This window comes from Anticarsia gemmatalis, chromosome 11 (assembly GCF_050436995.1).
Source record: "Anticarsia gemmatalis isolate Benzon Research Colony breed Stoneville strain chromosome 11, ilAntGemm2 primary, whole genome shotgun sequence".
Classification (NCBI taxonomy): domain Eukaryota; kingdom Metazoa; phylum Arthropoda; class Insecta; order Lepidoptera; family Erebidae; genus Anticarsia; species Anticarsia gemmatalis.
Genome location: NC_134755.1, coordinates 1,435,346 through 1,450,456, shown reverse-complemented (window position 1 = coordinate 1,450,456; position 15,111 = coordinate 1,435,346). Strand labels below are relative to the sequence as shown.

General features: G+C 32.9%; 1 protein-coding gene across 1 annotated transcript; it reads right to left on the bottom strand.

Moving 5' to 3' along the window:
* Positions 1-4,572: 4,572 nt before the first annotated feature.
* Mpc1 (mitochondrial pyruvate carrier) lies at positions 4,573-14,134 on the bottom strand. The gene is made up of 4 exons (XM_076120053.1): positions 14,007-14,134; positions 13,720-13,792; positions 13,100-13,200; positions 4,573-8,180 (listed from the first exon to the last, which is right to left on the bottom strand). Exons 2-4 carry the CDS (start codon positions 13,785-13,787, stop codon positions 8,005-8,007), a joined length of 345 nt encoding a protein of 114 aa, XP_075976168.1. The 5' UTR covers positions 13,788-13,792; positions 14,007-14,134; the 3' UTR covers positions 4,573-8,004.
* Between the last annotated feature and the right edge of the window lie 977 nt (positions 14,135-15,111).

Genomic DNA, 15,111 nt, shown 5'->3' with positions numbered 1-15,111 from the left:
GTTATCTTAGATACTAAAACATATTTATGGGAATTCCATCAATAATTAGGGCGAAAAAATATCAAATGGAGTGGAAATAGCGACTTAACTAAAAAACTTTTCTCATAACGAGTGCTATTTAGCTTTATGATCTAAATATTTTTATGATCTAAAGTTATAATAGATTCAGTGGCTATCAAACTGATTTATTTGTTCTGCAATAATTTTATTTTAATGTAGAAAGGGACGGGTTATTGTGGATAATGATATTTATAGACAAATTATAGCTTAGTTGTTGTGGCTCAATTATGAAATACAAAAAAAACTGTATTCCTTTTTATAGTGCTTTTAATTAAAAATATAAGAACAAAGTTTTCAAATTTTCAAATATATTGGAAACGAAAAAGAATATTCTGAATAAATAGTCATGTATCTTTCACATACAAAAACGATTAACATCAAAAGCCCCCATAAACACATTTCAGCATCACATTAATCGTCAGCTATTTAGCGTAGAGCAAACATTTGAACAAATGCAAAGCAATAACTAACACCCACTAGAAATGGCGGTAATGTGTGCGTTCGTCGCAATCTTTTTCTTTTCGCGCGCAACGCCATCTTGTCGGAACCGGACGGCGTCATGGCGGCGCCTCGTCCGGAAACGCCGGGTCGGGTGCGTTCAGAAACTCTCACTTGAGACTCAATCGTGTGTGAACGTGTGTGAAGACGGACTGAACGAATAAGTTATACTGCGATATAAAAAGTATGTTTTAAACTGGCAGAGAGCCCGAGTTACTTTATGTTTTCGTATTGGCTATTGTTGGTGCTGGCTTGGTTTGTGTTTCCGTTTGTAGTACTCTTCTTACAGTTAACGAAATAAAACTTAAAAGTGTATTTGGAAACTATGTTGTACCAAGTAGTTTTTCTTCGGTTTGCTTTATAAATGTATTGCACGTTCTGAATACAAATACTTTATTTCACGTCCCTTAGTATTTTTACCTAATAATTAGCTACCTAATCTAAATTGTTCATTGTTGAAACAACTCTACCAATATTCATTATTTTTATGACAAGGTACCTCGGTATACTTATTATAATCAAACTGAAAAAAGCTAACAAAAAAATTCCTAACAAAAATAATCAAACAACAAAATATCCGTACCGTATAACTGTGTCGTTCACAGGCGACAACTTTTGATGGGCGAAATATAGGCGAAATATAGGGTTCTATAATGTTAGTCTAATACGTTTGTTTACTGCATACGTAATCTTACGAGGGCACAAACGATAGCAGTTTATCGCTGTTTTTCCGACTTATTTACATTTGAAACGTATCCAAGACTGTTCCCGGACGAATTCCACTCATATCCTTCCTTCCTGGATGGGTAATGGTGATAATATAACGCACTTTGTCACTACAAATAGTTTTAGGATGGAAAGAGGGCGGGCTGTTACTTGCTAGCTGAATATGGAATCAATGAAACGAGCTTTAAATATTGAAGCTTCTGCCTAGTCTCTGATATAGGTATATAGAGTAAAAAAAATCTGTACTACGCTGTTCTTTTTTATTTATAAGTAATATTCTAATAAATAAAACTTAAAACTAGGTATCGTGAAATAAAATCAATCCCTATTTGTAAAACTTTATTTTCTACGAAATCTATTAAAGTTCTGTGCGACGGTGAGCGTCAGAAAAAGGAAAAATACTGGATTAAATATATAAGGCATGCGAAAAATGACATGCGAATAATTCGTGGAAAAGCAAATATTATTTCCACTACTTCAGTTTTTCAACTTATGAAGTATGGACCCGTGTGCTAGTATTATTTCTGTAGAGGCTGAAATTTTTCATTTAACCCCGCATTTGTTTTTCATATTTTAAGAAGAAAGCATCGTTTCGTAGAATTATGCAGCGGCAATTTCTACAACTAATCTAGGCTTTTTCACAACATAAAATCGAACCAAACACTCGTGATCTGAAGAATAACCACGAACTTTTCAAATAGAATTTTCTAAGTACTTATTTAAAAATGTCTAAAACATTGAATAAAAAGTAATATACAAAGCATTTCTAGGTAGTCAAACCACTGCCACTGGAAGTGTTTTGTTTGAACACAAACAGAGAATTCCTGCGAACTATTGAAGTTTGTAACCAGTGGATAGTATAAAATTCCTGCTTATAACTGTACACAAGTCCTGCAACTAAATGCAATTGGTGCACCAACAATGAGCTTGTTCCTTGTATTAAGTGTACAGTCAGAAAGAAATAACCATCAGACAAAGTTTACAAAAGTTTTGTTCTGAGAATTGAAGGTCTGTAAAGTGTAAACCTTATAGATAAGTGTTTCACACAAAGTTGAGAGATATGTGTCATTAAAATGTTTCATGTGGACCCTAAATAAGCAGTGCGATGTATGTGAAAATCTATTTATATAATTTCTAAATATTTATTTCCAAGCCACTATGCTGTACATTGTTTGCTCCCTTAGATTATAGTGATTATCACGTTACGTCAAAGCAGCATTGAATAATGACCATCAATTTAACGTCCAGTACTTAGTTGTTAACTGCATACAGGACTTGATTTAATACCTACTTACGTATCAAAACGTTATTCTATTAAGTTTTATGATTAGTAAATTACTTATTTCTTTAATACTTCAGTTTTATGGCCTTATCTACAGCTACAGTTTTTGGCAAGCCTTCAGCAAATTTTACTTTCAACTGTACAGCATAGGGTCTGGTGTCCGGTCAACGTAAATTAGTGTTACAAACACGCTCATAACCACAGCCAGTTTAGTTTTAATTAAAACCGCACCTATCTACGTGTGGCCAGTCGTCGCCGCGTCGTTGCCGCGTCGTCGCCTGCTACAAGCGATCACACAAAAGAATATGCTTGCAACAGAATTAGCATTTCGTTAAGTGGGTAAATAAAAGTAGCTGAGTTTTTAATTGAAACAGTTTTTTAGTTCGTAATTGGCTAGTTGTATGAGGCAGGTAACCTTAGTTTAAGTTTCAAAACAAACTCAGTTTAACTTTCGTAAAAAGGGAGTTTAAATGTTAACTTGCCTACTTGGGTAGTAACAGATTTTTATATGACATCTAGCTCGTCTTGAGTTTTTGTATAAAAATGGAAGCACCGATTTCTTAATTTCATCATGTGATCTTATCTACCAATAGCCAAAGATTTTTTTAAACATTATCGTTTCAGCGAATACGTGGGTAAAGGAATTTGCAACTTAGGTATATTGTGTCAAAATAAAAGGCTACCAGCTGAAACCAACTCTACAAATCCATTTAAGAAAATAAAATGGTTTTGGTGGATTAAGTTTTTCAGAAACTATTCAACAGAGTTCACGTGAAGCATTTCACACGGATTTTCTCATAAAATTTCCATGAAAACTATAGTTGTAATAAAGTTAAATCGTTTCCCAGTGTGTCGTAGGAGCGTTTACGAACAATAGTGAACGTTTAGAGTCGGTAACAATGAGTGCCGGCGGCATTGTCTTGTGCTGTGAATAACTGTTTCACCGCACTCTCTTAATATCATCAGAGAACGTTTTAATATCATTTATTTTAGTTTGCCGTATGTGTGGGGTTATGTAATTGTAGTTTCTAGCTTTCACACTCAGTATTTTTATTGTATTACAAGTCCCAAACTTTAATTTTCAGGTTTGTGAAATCACTTGGCATCCTTCTAACTTTAATATATCAGGTATCTTTGTTTGAGGAATTATTCTGACATCCTTGCTGGGTGGCTATCACGTATCGTCAGTTTACAATTACTTATTTGAAAGCCTGTACATTGCTTTCTTCCTTAGATTTTTGTGATTAACACGTTACGTCAGAGAAGCAATGTATTGCTTTATGGCTATCAACTTGTCGTACTCAAGTTGTGAACTGAGATACGTGATAATCCCGCTGTTCAGTAACAGAAAATCAGTCAATAATTTCTCGATCATGTTCAATTGCTAGGCACAGCAGATCGTAAATCTACAAGTATTGTAAGTATTTCCTAAAGCCTATTACCGTGTAACAGAAATGCCTTTTATGGTAGACTTGGTACTATGTTTTCTAAACCAGCGTTACGAACAATGCCATCTGAATTATACAACAGCGATTTGATAAGGATTGTTCCTAGTTGTATGATTTTTCTTCGTGTTGCAAATATTGCTTTTATAATTATTATATCTCTGTGAAAAAGATCTATGCAACACTAGGAATACTAAATTATTTGAAGCAGCAATAGTTCAGATGTTTGACTGAGACTTACGAGGAAGAATTTTAGAAGTGAAGGGCTAAACCCATAGCACTGGTGATGAGCTACTGCTATTCTAACATTGATTGTACAATTAGGCTTTTTAAATCTTAATCCATACTAATATTATACATGCGAAAGACAATCACGCCTAAACTACTGAACCAATTTGCATGAAATTTGATATGGAGATATTTTGATACCCCAGAAAGGACATAGGCTACTTTTTACCCCGGGAAAATTACGCGTTCCCATGGGAAAATTCAGGTGGCGGACGAAGTCGCGGGTAAAAGCTAGTATTAGATAAGCAGAGGTGTTAAAAATGAAACAAAGTAAACAGATCAACAACAGAGTATAATAAAATTCACAATAAATATTTAAAAAATATACCCTTGTATAATGATAACATAATTTTAATATTTTGTACAACCTAATGTCGCCCTTATTCTAAAGGGATGACGAACGCGTCGTAACTAATGATCAAACACCAACATTTACAAACCTTTATAGAGACCGGAAGACTGAAAAACTAATCACATTCTCTATGGTCGACCAGAGACAAAACAGTTATTTTTTTAATTATTCGTTGATATGCAAAGACACTGATCAGTGCGGTTAAAATTCCTATGAAAATGAAGATACACTTTAGGCACGTTCTTACCAACACGGTAACAAAATCAATGTGTTACTTTAATGAGATTCAAAAATATCAAAAGAGGTCATATATTTTAGATACTTAGTTAACGGCAGCAACATAACTTTACACTCAAATACTGTACTAACCGGTATTGATTTGTTTATGGCCGGTCGCGACGGCTACAATAGTCGTGTTATAATATTATTGTATAGCAGAGCGATAAAATGCCATTTGCCGTTACGCCACTCAAAGAAAATTCTATTGAATAAGTTTTGTGAAGTCAGTCTTCCGTCAAATATCCCGATGATTACAATACCAACAATCGTATCTACGAGAAAACATAATATTTCAACTATTTCTTACAAATTAAATAAACATTTGAGCTACAATGGACCGACCTGAGTAACTTTGACAAAGTAATCCTCTTTTACAATTTCACGATATTTATCACTGGTTTCACCACTACAGGTTAACTGTCGATTAGATTAACAAACAGTATTGCGACAGACAATTTCGAACTTTTCCAACCACTTTATCTCTTAGATACGCTATCAGACACTTTTCCATAAGCCTTAAAATAGCAGCATTAATCCTGGCATGATGCCAATAATGCACATTTTTATACTTTGCCATCTAGGTCAAAGTTACTCAGGTGTTTTTACTATTTTTATTTTGACACATTGTGATGCATTTGTACGTTGCGTGCAGTCTACTTGTCTAGTAGTGCCTTATGGTAGAAAATTGAGATGCGAACATCATATTTAAGTAATGCATGTATTTTCATGATTAGGCAAAATTACCTGAGGCAATTTTAGATGGGCCTAGTTGCAAGTGACAATTTCTTGCTAGTGGCAATGTTGTAGGTGAAAAAATTGCCCATGTTTTTCAAATGTTTGTGGTTTTCTAAGTAGTTGAATTACAATCTGGCCGAAATTTAATTACGTATAAAATTTTTATGTTTATCTAAATTTAATACAATCACCTAACTATTTATATTATTTACATAATATCGTTCGATTCATCGGCAAGTTTAAATGAACAACTATTATTTATTTTTACAATAAACACAAACACTTATTACACAACTCGGTTTATTGATAAACCTGAGCTTATATCAACATTTGAGAACAATATTTAGGCTTAAAACTCAGATTTATCAATAAACTAAATATAAGTAATAAGGCTTTGAGCCTTTGAATAAAAAAAAACATTATTCTACATTAAAACCAAAGATACATAATAAAATAAAGAGAAAATAACTAACTATCGATATGTTCAATCGTTTAACGATTTTTAGGACACTTTCTTAGAAACATTACCGACCCGTATATTAACCATTATTTGCGCTTATTATCACAATATGGACATATACACACCATCAAACATTTACAAAACAATGTTTTATATAACAAATAGGATATTTCACACGACCAAAACAGTACCACCATTTCACAAATATTAGATTTCAATTAGAAGTCTATAGTTTGTACTAATAATGTCCGAAATTGAAAGAAAATAACATAAAATTTTTCATAAATAGTGCTGCTTGTCTTAATTTAAAGTCAATAGAAAATAAAAACTAGTTTGAAAATGTGGAAAAATATATTTTCCCATAGGTTTGGTATAATATCCGCTATGACTTTTAACTTTAGTTAGTGGCAAAGTTGTCCAAGGAAACTTAGCAACTTTGCCAGGATGCCACTTTGCCACAACATTGTCCAAAGCCTGATTCATTAGTTAAAAGTCATAAAGCAAACAATAGTCTTCAACAAACAAACAAATTCTTGTTTAAACATTAGTACAAACGGTTCGCCAATACCCTACCTACGTATATCACTTTATATACCGCCAAGACGATTGCGGTTCGATTCCGGGCGGGTCGCAATGATTACATACACTATCGTTCTATAGTAGGCCTTAGGCCAGGATATGGTCATTTTTACACCGATCGTATAAACTTGCACGAAAACGTATACGGATACGCTCGTATACGCATTTCGACATATACGCTAGCGTAAAACTAGAAATATTTTGTCAAATCATTTTTTTTAAATACTAACTAGTTACTGGACAATTCTTATAACAACTACACTGTTAGACAGTTCTATCAACGTCACCTTAGTTCAAAGGGTATCTTAGCAGATAGGAAAGATTTAGAGTGTCCACCATTTCAAAGCACATAGACAAAGAGAATTTATGTCTAAATAAATCATCCGTCTGGCTTATTCGTATTGGGGACTATACTCAAGTTATACAGGGTGTCCCAGAACTCAATGTCAAGCCGAAACAGCCAGATAGGATTAATCGTAACAATCATGAAAAAAAAGTCCTGTGTGCAGTTTGAAAATTATGGACAATTAAGAAAAACGTCATCGGTTAGATTACGTTGATAAAACTGTAAGACCGTACTAAATTGTAGCTACCACAAATCAGAAAACTAACTACTGGCAGTGGACATTTAAAACATACTCTAAGTAACATTACGACCCACCGATTTACCCCTATTGGTGCTCCTATATCTGTTATATAACATTCAATAATAATATAATTTGTTAGACAACATCACTGGTATAAAACTTTCATACATTTAGTATTTGTACATGTATTTCATACATCCCTGTCTACCCTTTCAGGTATAATAGGCGTGTATTTGTAGACTCTTTCTGACGATGCTTAAGCATATTTTTCTTGTTATATAACATGTTACAACAATATATAACTTTAACTTTCGCGTTGTTTAATTGTTATCTAAATATTACAAGGGGATTAACGCGATTATGTTTACCTTCGATTGCTTGATATTTCGGCACAGATTACACTCGTTCTGACTGGTCTGATATATGATTGAGAACTTTAAAGTATCATAGTGTTTCAAGAAAATAAAGTACCAAACAGCTTTTGGTACATCCAAACCATAAAATTCCGTGATAAATGAATGACGCACATACGCTTAGACTGTCAGTCGTAAATCCATTTTAAATCTGTATTTCGAATATACGTTCATAGTTTTCATAAGGTATACTCTACTTTATCATGATCTATCACCACATTGCATAGAAAATCGCGTTAATTCCCTTATAAAATAAAATAACAAATGTTACACAACAGTAAGGAGCACCTCTACATTAATCTACTTCTTTTCAGCCTCCTGTTTCTTAGGTCCTTCTAAATAATGGTAGTTGATAAACCTGGCTCCTTGCGTGAGCTGCGCGCACTCGTTAGTGAAGTGGCAGGCGAAGAGCAGCATGTTCCTCGGCTGCACCTTCCACGCGAACCTCATGAACATTAGTGAGTATAGGCAGAGAGCTGGAAAAAAAAGAGAAAAACCAAAATTACATACATACATATTAACTTACATCGATGGTGCATATAGGAGTGTATGAAATACACCCGCGTTTCGCTATTTACATATTAGGCCCATGTAATAGGGGCCTGATGCAATATACCGAGCTCGCAACCAAATCCCAGGCTGCTATTGAGAATAAAATCTAATATTAATTAGCAAAATATCAATAGCACTTTGTCCGACCTGGAATCGAACCCGAGCACTCGTGGTCAGCGGTCGGATACACGACCGACTGTAAAAACAAAAATGAGTATCGGTTAAATGGCCTAAAGATTGACATTTGGCTTTGGTGACCAGTTTGGTTGGAATTATCCAATCGCCCTAAGTTTGTATCCAACTGTATGAGAAGAAATCGCTTCTTTAAGGTTGTTTTTCCTAATCTAACCTGAGATATTGGTATAATAGTCTAGCCTATGCAGCTGAGAGTGGTCTTTCTTATACAGCTACTTTATTTTTAAAGTACACCTATTTGTTATAATCTAGATAAAATGTACATGATAAGATTTTCTTCTAAGTTGTGGGACTATCTAAATTACTGTATAGCTATAGCTGACAAAATACTACGAATACTTCCAAATCTGTGTTTATTTTTTTACAGAGTGTGAATTGGAACGTAACGAGGACATTACACTTCTAATGAGTTACGCGTGCAGACAATAATAAAAAGGTTTTAAGACTAAACATACATAGTTATCTAAACACTCAAGTTTGTAAAAGTGGTTTAAAAGTATTCAGTTGCAACTGTTGCAAGCTAAATTGAACCTTGTACCCTTTGAGATAAAGTTCACTATCATGTAATAAAAAATATATAGAGAGAAGACGCTTAAAAAATATATAAACCAGAAACATTTGAAAGTTTCCTGTTGTTATTACTGTTATCTAATAATCAATTGTATCAATAAGCCCTCGTGCAGAAGGTAAACTTAAAAATCAAAGACGTTGGAAAAGGTTGCAAATCGAAAAGATCGTTGTCGTTACGTCTCCATCATCCATTTTTCTTGTTTACCTCTCCTGTATATATTTTTGTCCTTATAATCGTTGCTATTTTTAGTGGATATGTTTTGCTTGTTGCTTCATTTAGGGTCAGATCTTAACCTTGTATTTATGTTACGGTCAATGTAAGCAATCGTTAATTATCTATAAACCACCCAGAAAGAGGAGCCCCGCGAAGTAGGGCTCCGGCGACCCGATGTAATATCTAGAACGACAAAAATTCATGGGAATTTGAAGATGTCAATGTGAATTCACTACATTTACCATGTTTTGCTTACATTTACCGTAACATCTATATATTGACCGAAAAAGTATAAAAAATCTCTTAGAAATCCTTCTAAAAATCTAACCGATGCATTTCTGCAATGTTAAATAACATGTATTCATGGTCACCATGTCGCAAACTAGTAAGGCAAGTTGCGAATGCCATTATTAATTGAAATCTTATATCATTCTTACGAGTGAAACCATATGTCGAAGCTGATACATAATGGAATCAACCTTCAACGCACATTGAAACAAATCTCGCAACGTTATCAGAGCACTCCACAATGATATGATCTGAAGCACCTATGTACTCTCTTATCAGTACATACTACGCTTGTATGAACAACGTTAGTTTAAATTTAATCCGGGATTTATGTTTATAATAGGTTAACATTATACTAGCTTCTGCCTGCGACTTCGTTCGCGTGAAAAAGATTTCCCGGGGTCTGCCTATCTATCTATCTATCGTATGGTTAGTGATCAACCTAGTGTCAAAATTGTTCAAGCCCCCCGAAAGGCCTTTGACTTGGCTTAACGACTGTTATCTTAATTGACAACAACCGGGACCGACTTTTTACGTGCCCGCCGTAGCACGGAGACGCTCAGTTCAAATACCATTATGCGTTCACCCATCCATAGAATGACCGCGCCAACGGTTGCTTAACCAACAGATCGTTTAACGACCGGTGAGCACAACTGGCTATGAGCGCCCGGGATAAAATGCATCCTAAATTAATCTAGGTTATAAGCTATCAATGTTTCATTAAAATCCGTCCAATAGTTTTTTTCGCGAAAGAGGAACAAAGATACATTCATCTTTACTAACAAACTTTCGGTAACTTACTAATATAATTATATTAGTAGTATTATTTTATATTACCTTAAAGATTAAACAATAAAATTATATTACACTGAAATACTAAACCTTGTGCCCATTAGATGAGAGAGAATGATTAGCTTTACAATTTTCTTTGGCTTCATCTAATTCATTCCATTCTTGTATAATTCGTATCTTTCGTCATAGAAATATTCTAGCTGTGATAAGGTCTGACTAAGGCTGATTTTTTAAATAAATAATATTGCAATTATTGATGTCTATTATAAAAAAAGAATGAGTCAGTTTTTTGCAAAATGAAGCCTTCAAAACAGTAGGTATATTACAGACAACTTGTTAATTCCTAGAAACTACCTACAGTCAATTACGATTATAATTAGCAGTAATTTAAGACTTACTGGGACAAAAGTATTGAAAACTCTTGCTTTTAAAAAAAAGTAATCAATAAGGATTATTTTTCTTTCATGGTAAAATATAGATAACTCAGTTAAAACGTCTATTTTACTAAAATTAAATCAATAAAAATATCCTTAACATCCATACTAATATTATAAATGCGAAAGTCACTCTGTCTGTTACTCAATCACGCCTAAACAACTGAACCAATTTGCATGAAATTTGGTATGGAGATATTTTGGTACCTGAGATAGGACATAGGCTACTTTTTACCCCGGGGAAATGACACATTTCCATGGGAAAATTCAGGTGGCGGACGAAGTCGCCAGTAAAAGCTAGTATTATATAAAAATCTCGACTAGCCAACACACCAAACAAAAATATTATCTCATTTGACGTCAATTACTTTTCTTACGAGAAAAATAAAGTGGCATATAAAAATTCATGTTAGAAGAGCTCTCAAGCAAATAAAAAACAGTTGCTACATAATCAGTCAAAGATAACAAAGTTCAAACACTTGATATAAATATATGTCATGATTTAAAATCAAACGTTTATCTCTTTGATACGGTAAATGATAAAGTACTTAAGCGTAGTGTAACGCAAAACAATAATATTTGGAAATTACCGGTTATATTAATCAGAGGTGAATCAATCATTTGGAGAAACCAAATAGTCAACTTTCACGTTATTTTTTTAGTCAGTATTTAAAAGAAAATATATGTGTGAGAAATATACTCAGATAAGGATTGAGTCAATCATGTTTCCATCATAAAGAGTGATTGAATCCCTAAAATAAAGAAAATGTATCATAAACGAAAAATCAATCAGCTTAGCCGTATTCCAACGACGTTGTCGACTATCAAACTGAAGCGCCTATAGCCAGTTGCGCTCACCGGTCTGACAACGATCTGTGGGTGAAGCAACCGATGACGCGGTCATTTCTATAGATGGGTGACCGCATAGTGATATTTGAACTGGGCGTCTCCGTGCTTCGGAGGGCACGTAAAAAGTCGGTCCCGGTTATTGTCTACTAAGATAACAGTCTTAACGACTGTCATGTCAAAAGCTTTTCAGGGGGCTTGAACAACTCTGACACTAGGTTGACCAGTAACCATACGATAAGAAGAAGAAGAAGACTGTCAAAGATCTATGTAAATTACAGCCGACAAGAAAATCTATCACCATCGAATTTACAAAAACGTTGCTCAGGAATTGAATTAATAGTTAGTTTAGAATTAGTGTATTTGGTATAAGATTTGATTGGAATCGAATTTAAGGAGTGTCGATATTCAGTCAGCAGATCTTAGGATTTGGAGCACAAATACTTGTTCTTAGTAGGAATGAAGAAAACTAAACTATGTGAATTAGTATTATGAATGCTACATTAACCATTACATTTTTTTCAAGTTTCAATATTATGAACAAACATTAGATATAGCATATAGCACATAAATAATGTACATACAAATTGAGAACCTCCTTTTTTAAGACAGTTAAAGTTAATATCACTTTACAAGACATTGTAACACTTCAAAATAATATACTACAAAAGTCAATCTATAACAAAGTGGTCTCAATAGAGTATTGCATGGATAATATAACTAAAGACAAAATATTACAGCATTAGATAGCCACTATTCATCTCTAAAAAGACATTCTTCTGCCACAAAGTACATAGAAATATGTAATACTGACTATTGCAACATTGTAGTATACAAAGTTATACAACAAAGTACGAAATGTACCATAGAAATATGTAATATAATATATTATAATAGTAAAATACCAGTATTCATATAAATACAATATGGTTCCGCACATAATTGTGTTTGTTGTTGATGCATCTAATTAATGTTATAGACTGTGTTATAGTAATTTGTCCTTGTTTACTTATAGGTATATATGTTATACATTCCTATGAGAGTAACTTCCTTATAGAACATGTTTAGACTTTTTGGAAAATATGTAAAAAATTCAGCTGACTCAAATAAATTTAAAGTAAAAAGTAAGTTAAACTTAATTTATATTTTTAGAATTCTAATATAACTGATTTTCAAGTGGAGTATTTTGTTAACTAGGCAATGCTTCAAAGTGGAATTTAATGATGCATGTGGTGCAGTTCTTGAATTAATGACTTGAACAATATACTGATGTAAATAAATATTTGAGTAGCAATTTCCCAAAAAATACATGTTTGTGCGAACAATCTCCGGTTTGAAACTTGGTTCGTGAAATAACAAAAATCTTAATAAATAGCAAACCAATCTATCAATAATATTCAATTCTAAAAATTTTTCAAATTGTTGCTATGTTTTTGAATTGTAAAAGACCTTTGAGTTGTAGAATTTGATTTAAATTAGAATATTAATCATGTAAATATCTTACCAAATGTCATTTTGCCACTAATAAAGCTAGGATCCTTCTTTGTGTCTGCGATAGCTGCTAAAGGTATACCCCAATTTGCTACTGGACCCCAGAAATGTGTGCTGGAAAACAAAATAAAAATTAATAAGTACCAGAAAAATAATTATTTATGGTTCTTCATTCAACATTTAGAACAGAGAACATAATACTGGTTAATTTGTGACACGACAAACTTAGTTCTTAGGATTTAGAAGTAAGAATGTGAACGCTACATAGTGTCTTTACAGTCAAATATTGATTTGTGTCTTATTCAAAGGAATAAGAATAAAGAAATAAAGAATAGTAACTGAAATTTAAAGATATTAGGCACTTATTTCTGTAATATTTCTTTACAAATCTATCTATTTCTTTTCAATTTGACAAACTGTATGATCTTGATTGTGTAAACAAACTCTAGGCTATAAACAAAGCTTTAATGGTTTTTGATGGCAACTAGATCACTGGAATATGAAGCTAATAAACACAGTTGTTAATAAGACAGCATATTGTACATGCTTTTATGATCTTACTTCCTGTTTACCCTAACAGGGGTCATAGGGATCATGAAAAATGTATAACCAAAAAGATAAAAACGTACTTACCTCATTAAATATTCCCTAAATTCTTTGCTTTTCAGCGAATTTAATAAATTCTTTATTACCGCACTCATCTTGGCTGAAAAAAAAAACAAGATTTTTTTTAAATAGAGTAAGGTTAGGGCCGCGCGATTAGATAAAAGAATAGTTTATAAAACTGTTAACATTATGGTAATTTTATTTGAAATAATTACGTATTCTTTCATTACAGTATACAAAACATGTCAAGGTTATCTGATAATTGTCTTGTAAATAATGAATTAAAACTTTACTGTTTCGTGTAATACACTCACTTGTTAGTTTTTATTTTGCTAAAATAAATAATATTAAAATTAATTCTATAAAAATAGGTATACGTCCTTCCCTTCTAATACCAATGTCAGTGTCACGAATAAAATGCTGCAAATGAATGTTATTGCTACGTCAAAGAAAAGTTTATTTACACTCTACGACATTAGTGATAAGTTGATAACACATGATTTTATTATAAATTATTTTAGTGCCGTAGCTCGTAATGGGCACTCCAATACGATAAACGATAGAGAAGTGTAATCATTGCATAATATCTATAACTTTATTTAAGTTCATAATTTATGACAACGGGTGCTAAATAAACATATATAAAACGACACTTTTGTGATAACTTCAAGCAACATATAACTTTACGTTGCAACGCAACGTAAGTAATCACGCCACGTAGCCGTGTCGTAGTCGTCATTCTTAAAATTCGAATCTATCATGTCGTTCTGTAATGATCTATTTTTACATTTCATGCTTGACTTATCTAATAATAGGATTAAGAAATTTACTCATTGATTATTTATTTTCATACGTTTAACTGCAGTTATAAGATAAGATTACGTTTAAACGGCAGTGATTCAATTATAAAACATTAAAGGAGTAACTACTTATATTTGTTACTGAACGAAATAAATGTGACTGGTAATAAGCGGGAATTTTAAAAATATACTCATGTGATTTGTCCAATATCAACAAAAATCTACACAATACAGTTTTTTATCGCAAATTATTATTACTTTTAGATGAAATGAAATAAAGTAGTGCCAAAATAAAAAAAAAATGGAAGAATAGTAATTTGTGAAAAATGCAGGTGCAAACCTGCGGCGCAAACCATGGGAGTGGTTCGCATGCTAATAGTCTCATACATGCTCTTATTCATTGTTATTTACTTTGGCGTGGTTGGAGCTCTCGTATACATCAGGAACATAATTGTACTGAACGAAAAGTAAGTAAAGATCTTACAAAAATCATTCCATAATAAGGTTTTTACCATTTAACAAGTTATACTTATTCCATAAACTGACTTGTATTAGTGGTATACCTCTGTATATTTTATTTAATTACTTCATTTTTATTCCACAGCATACCAGAACAAGC

Coding starts and splice junctions, on each gene's coding strand:
- Mpc1 (XM_076120053.1), bottom strand. CDS start 13,787: ATGAGTGCGGTAATAAAGAATTTATTAAATTCGCTGAAAAGCAAAGAA. Junction 13,201..13,719: donor TTTAGGGAATATTTAATGAG/GTAAGTACGTTT, acceptor TTTGTTTTCCAG/CACACATTTCTGGGGTCCAG. Junction 8,181..13,099: donor TAGTGGCAAAATGACATTTG/GTAAGATATTTA, acceptor TTTTTTTTCCAG/CTCTCTGCCTATACTCACTA.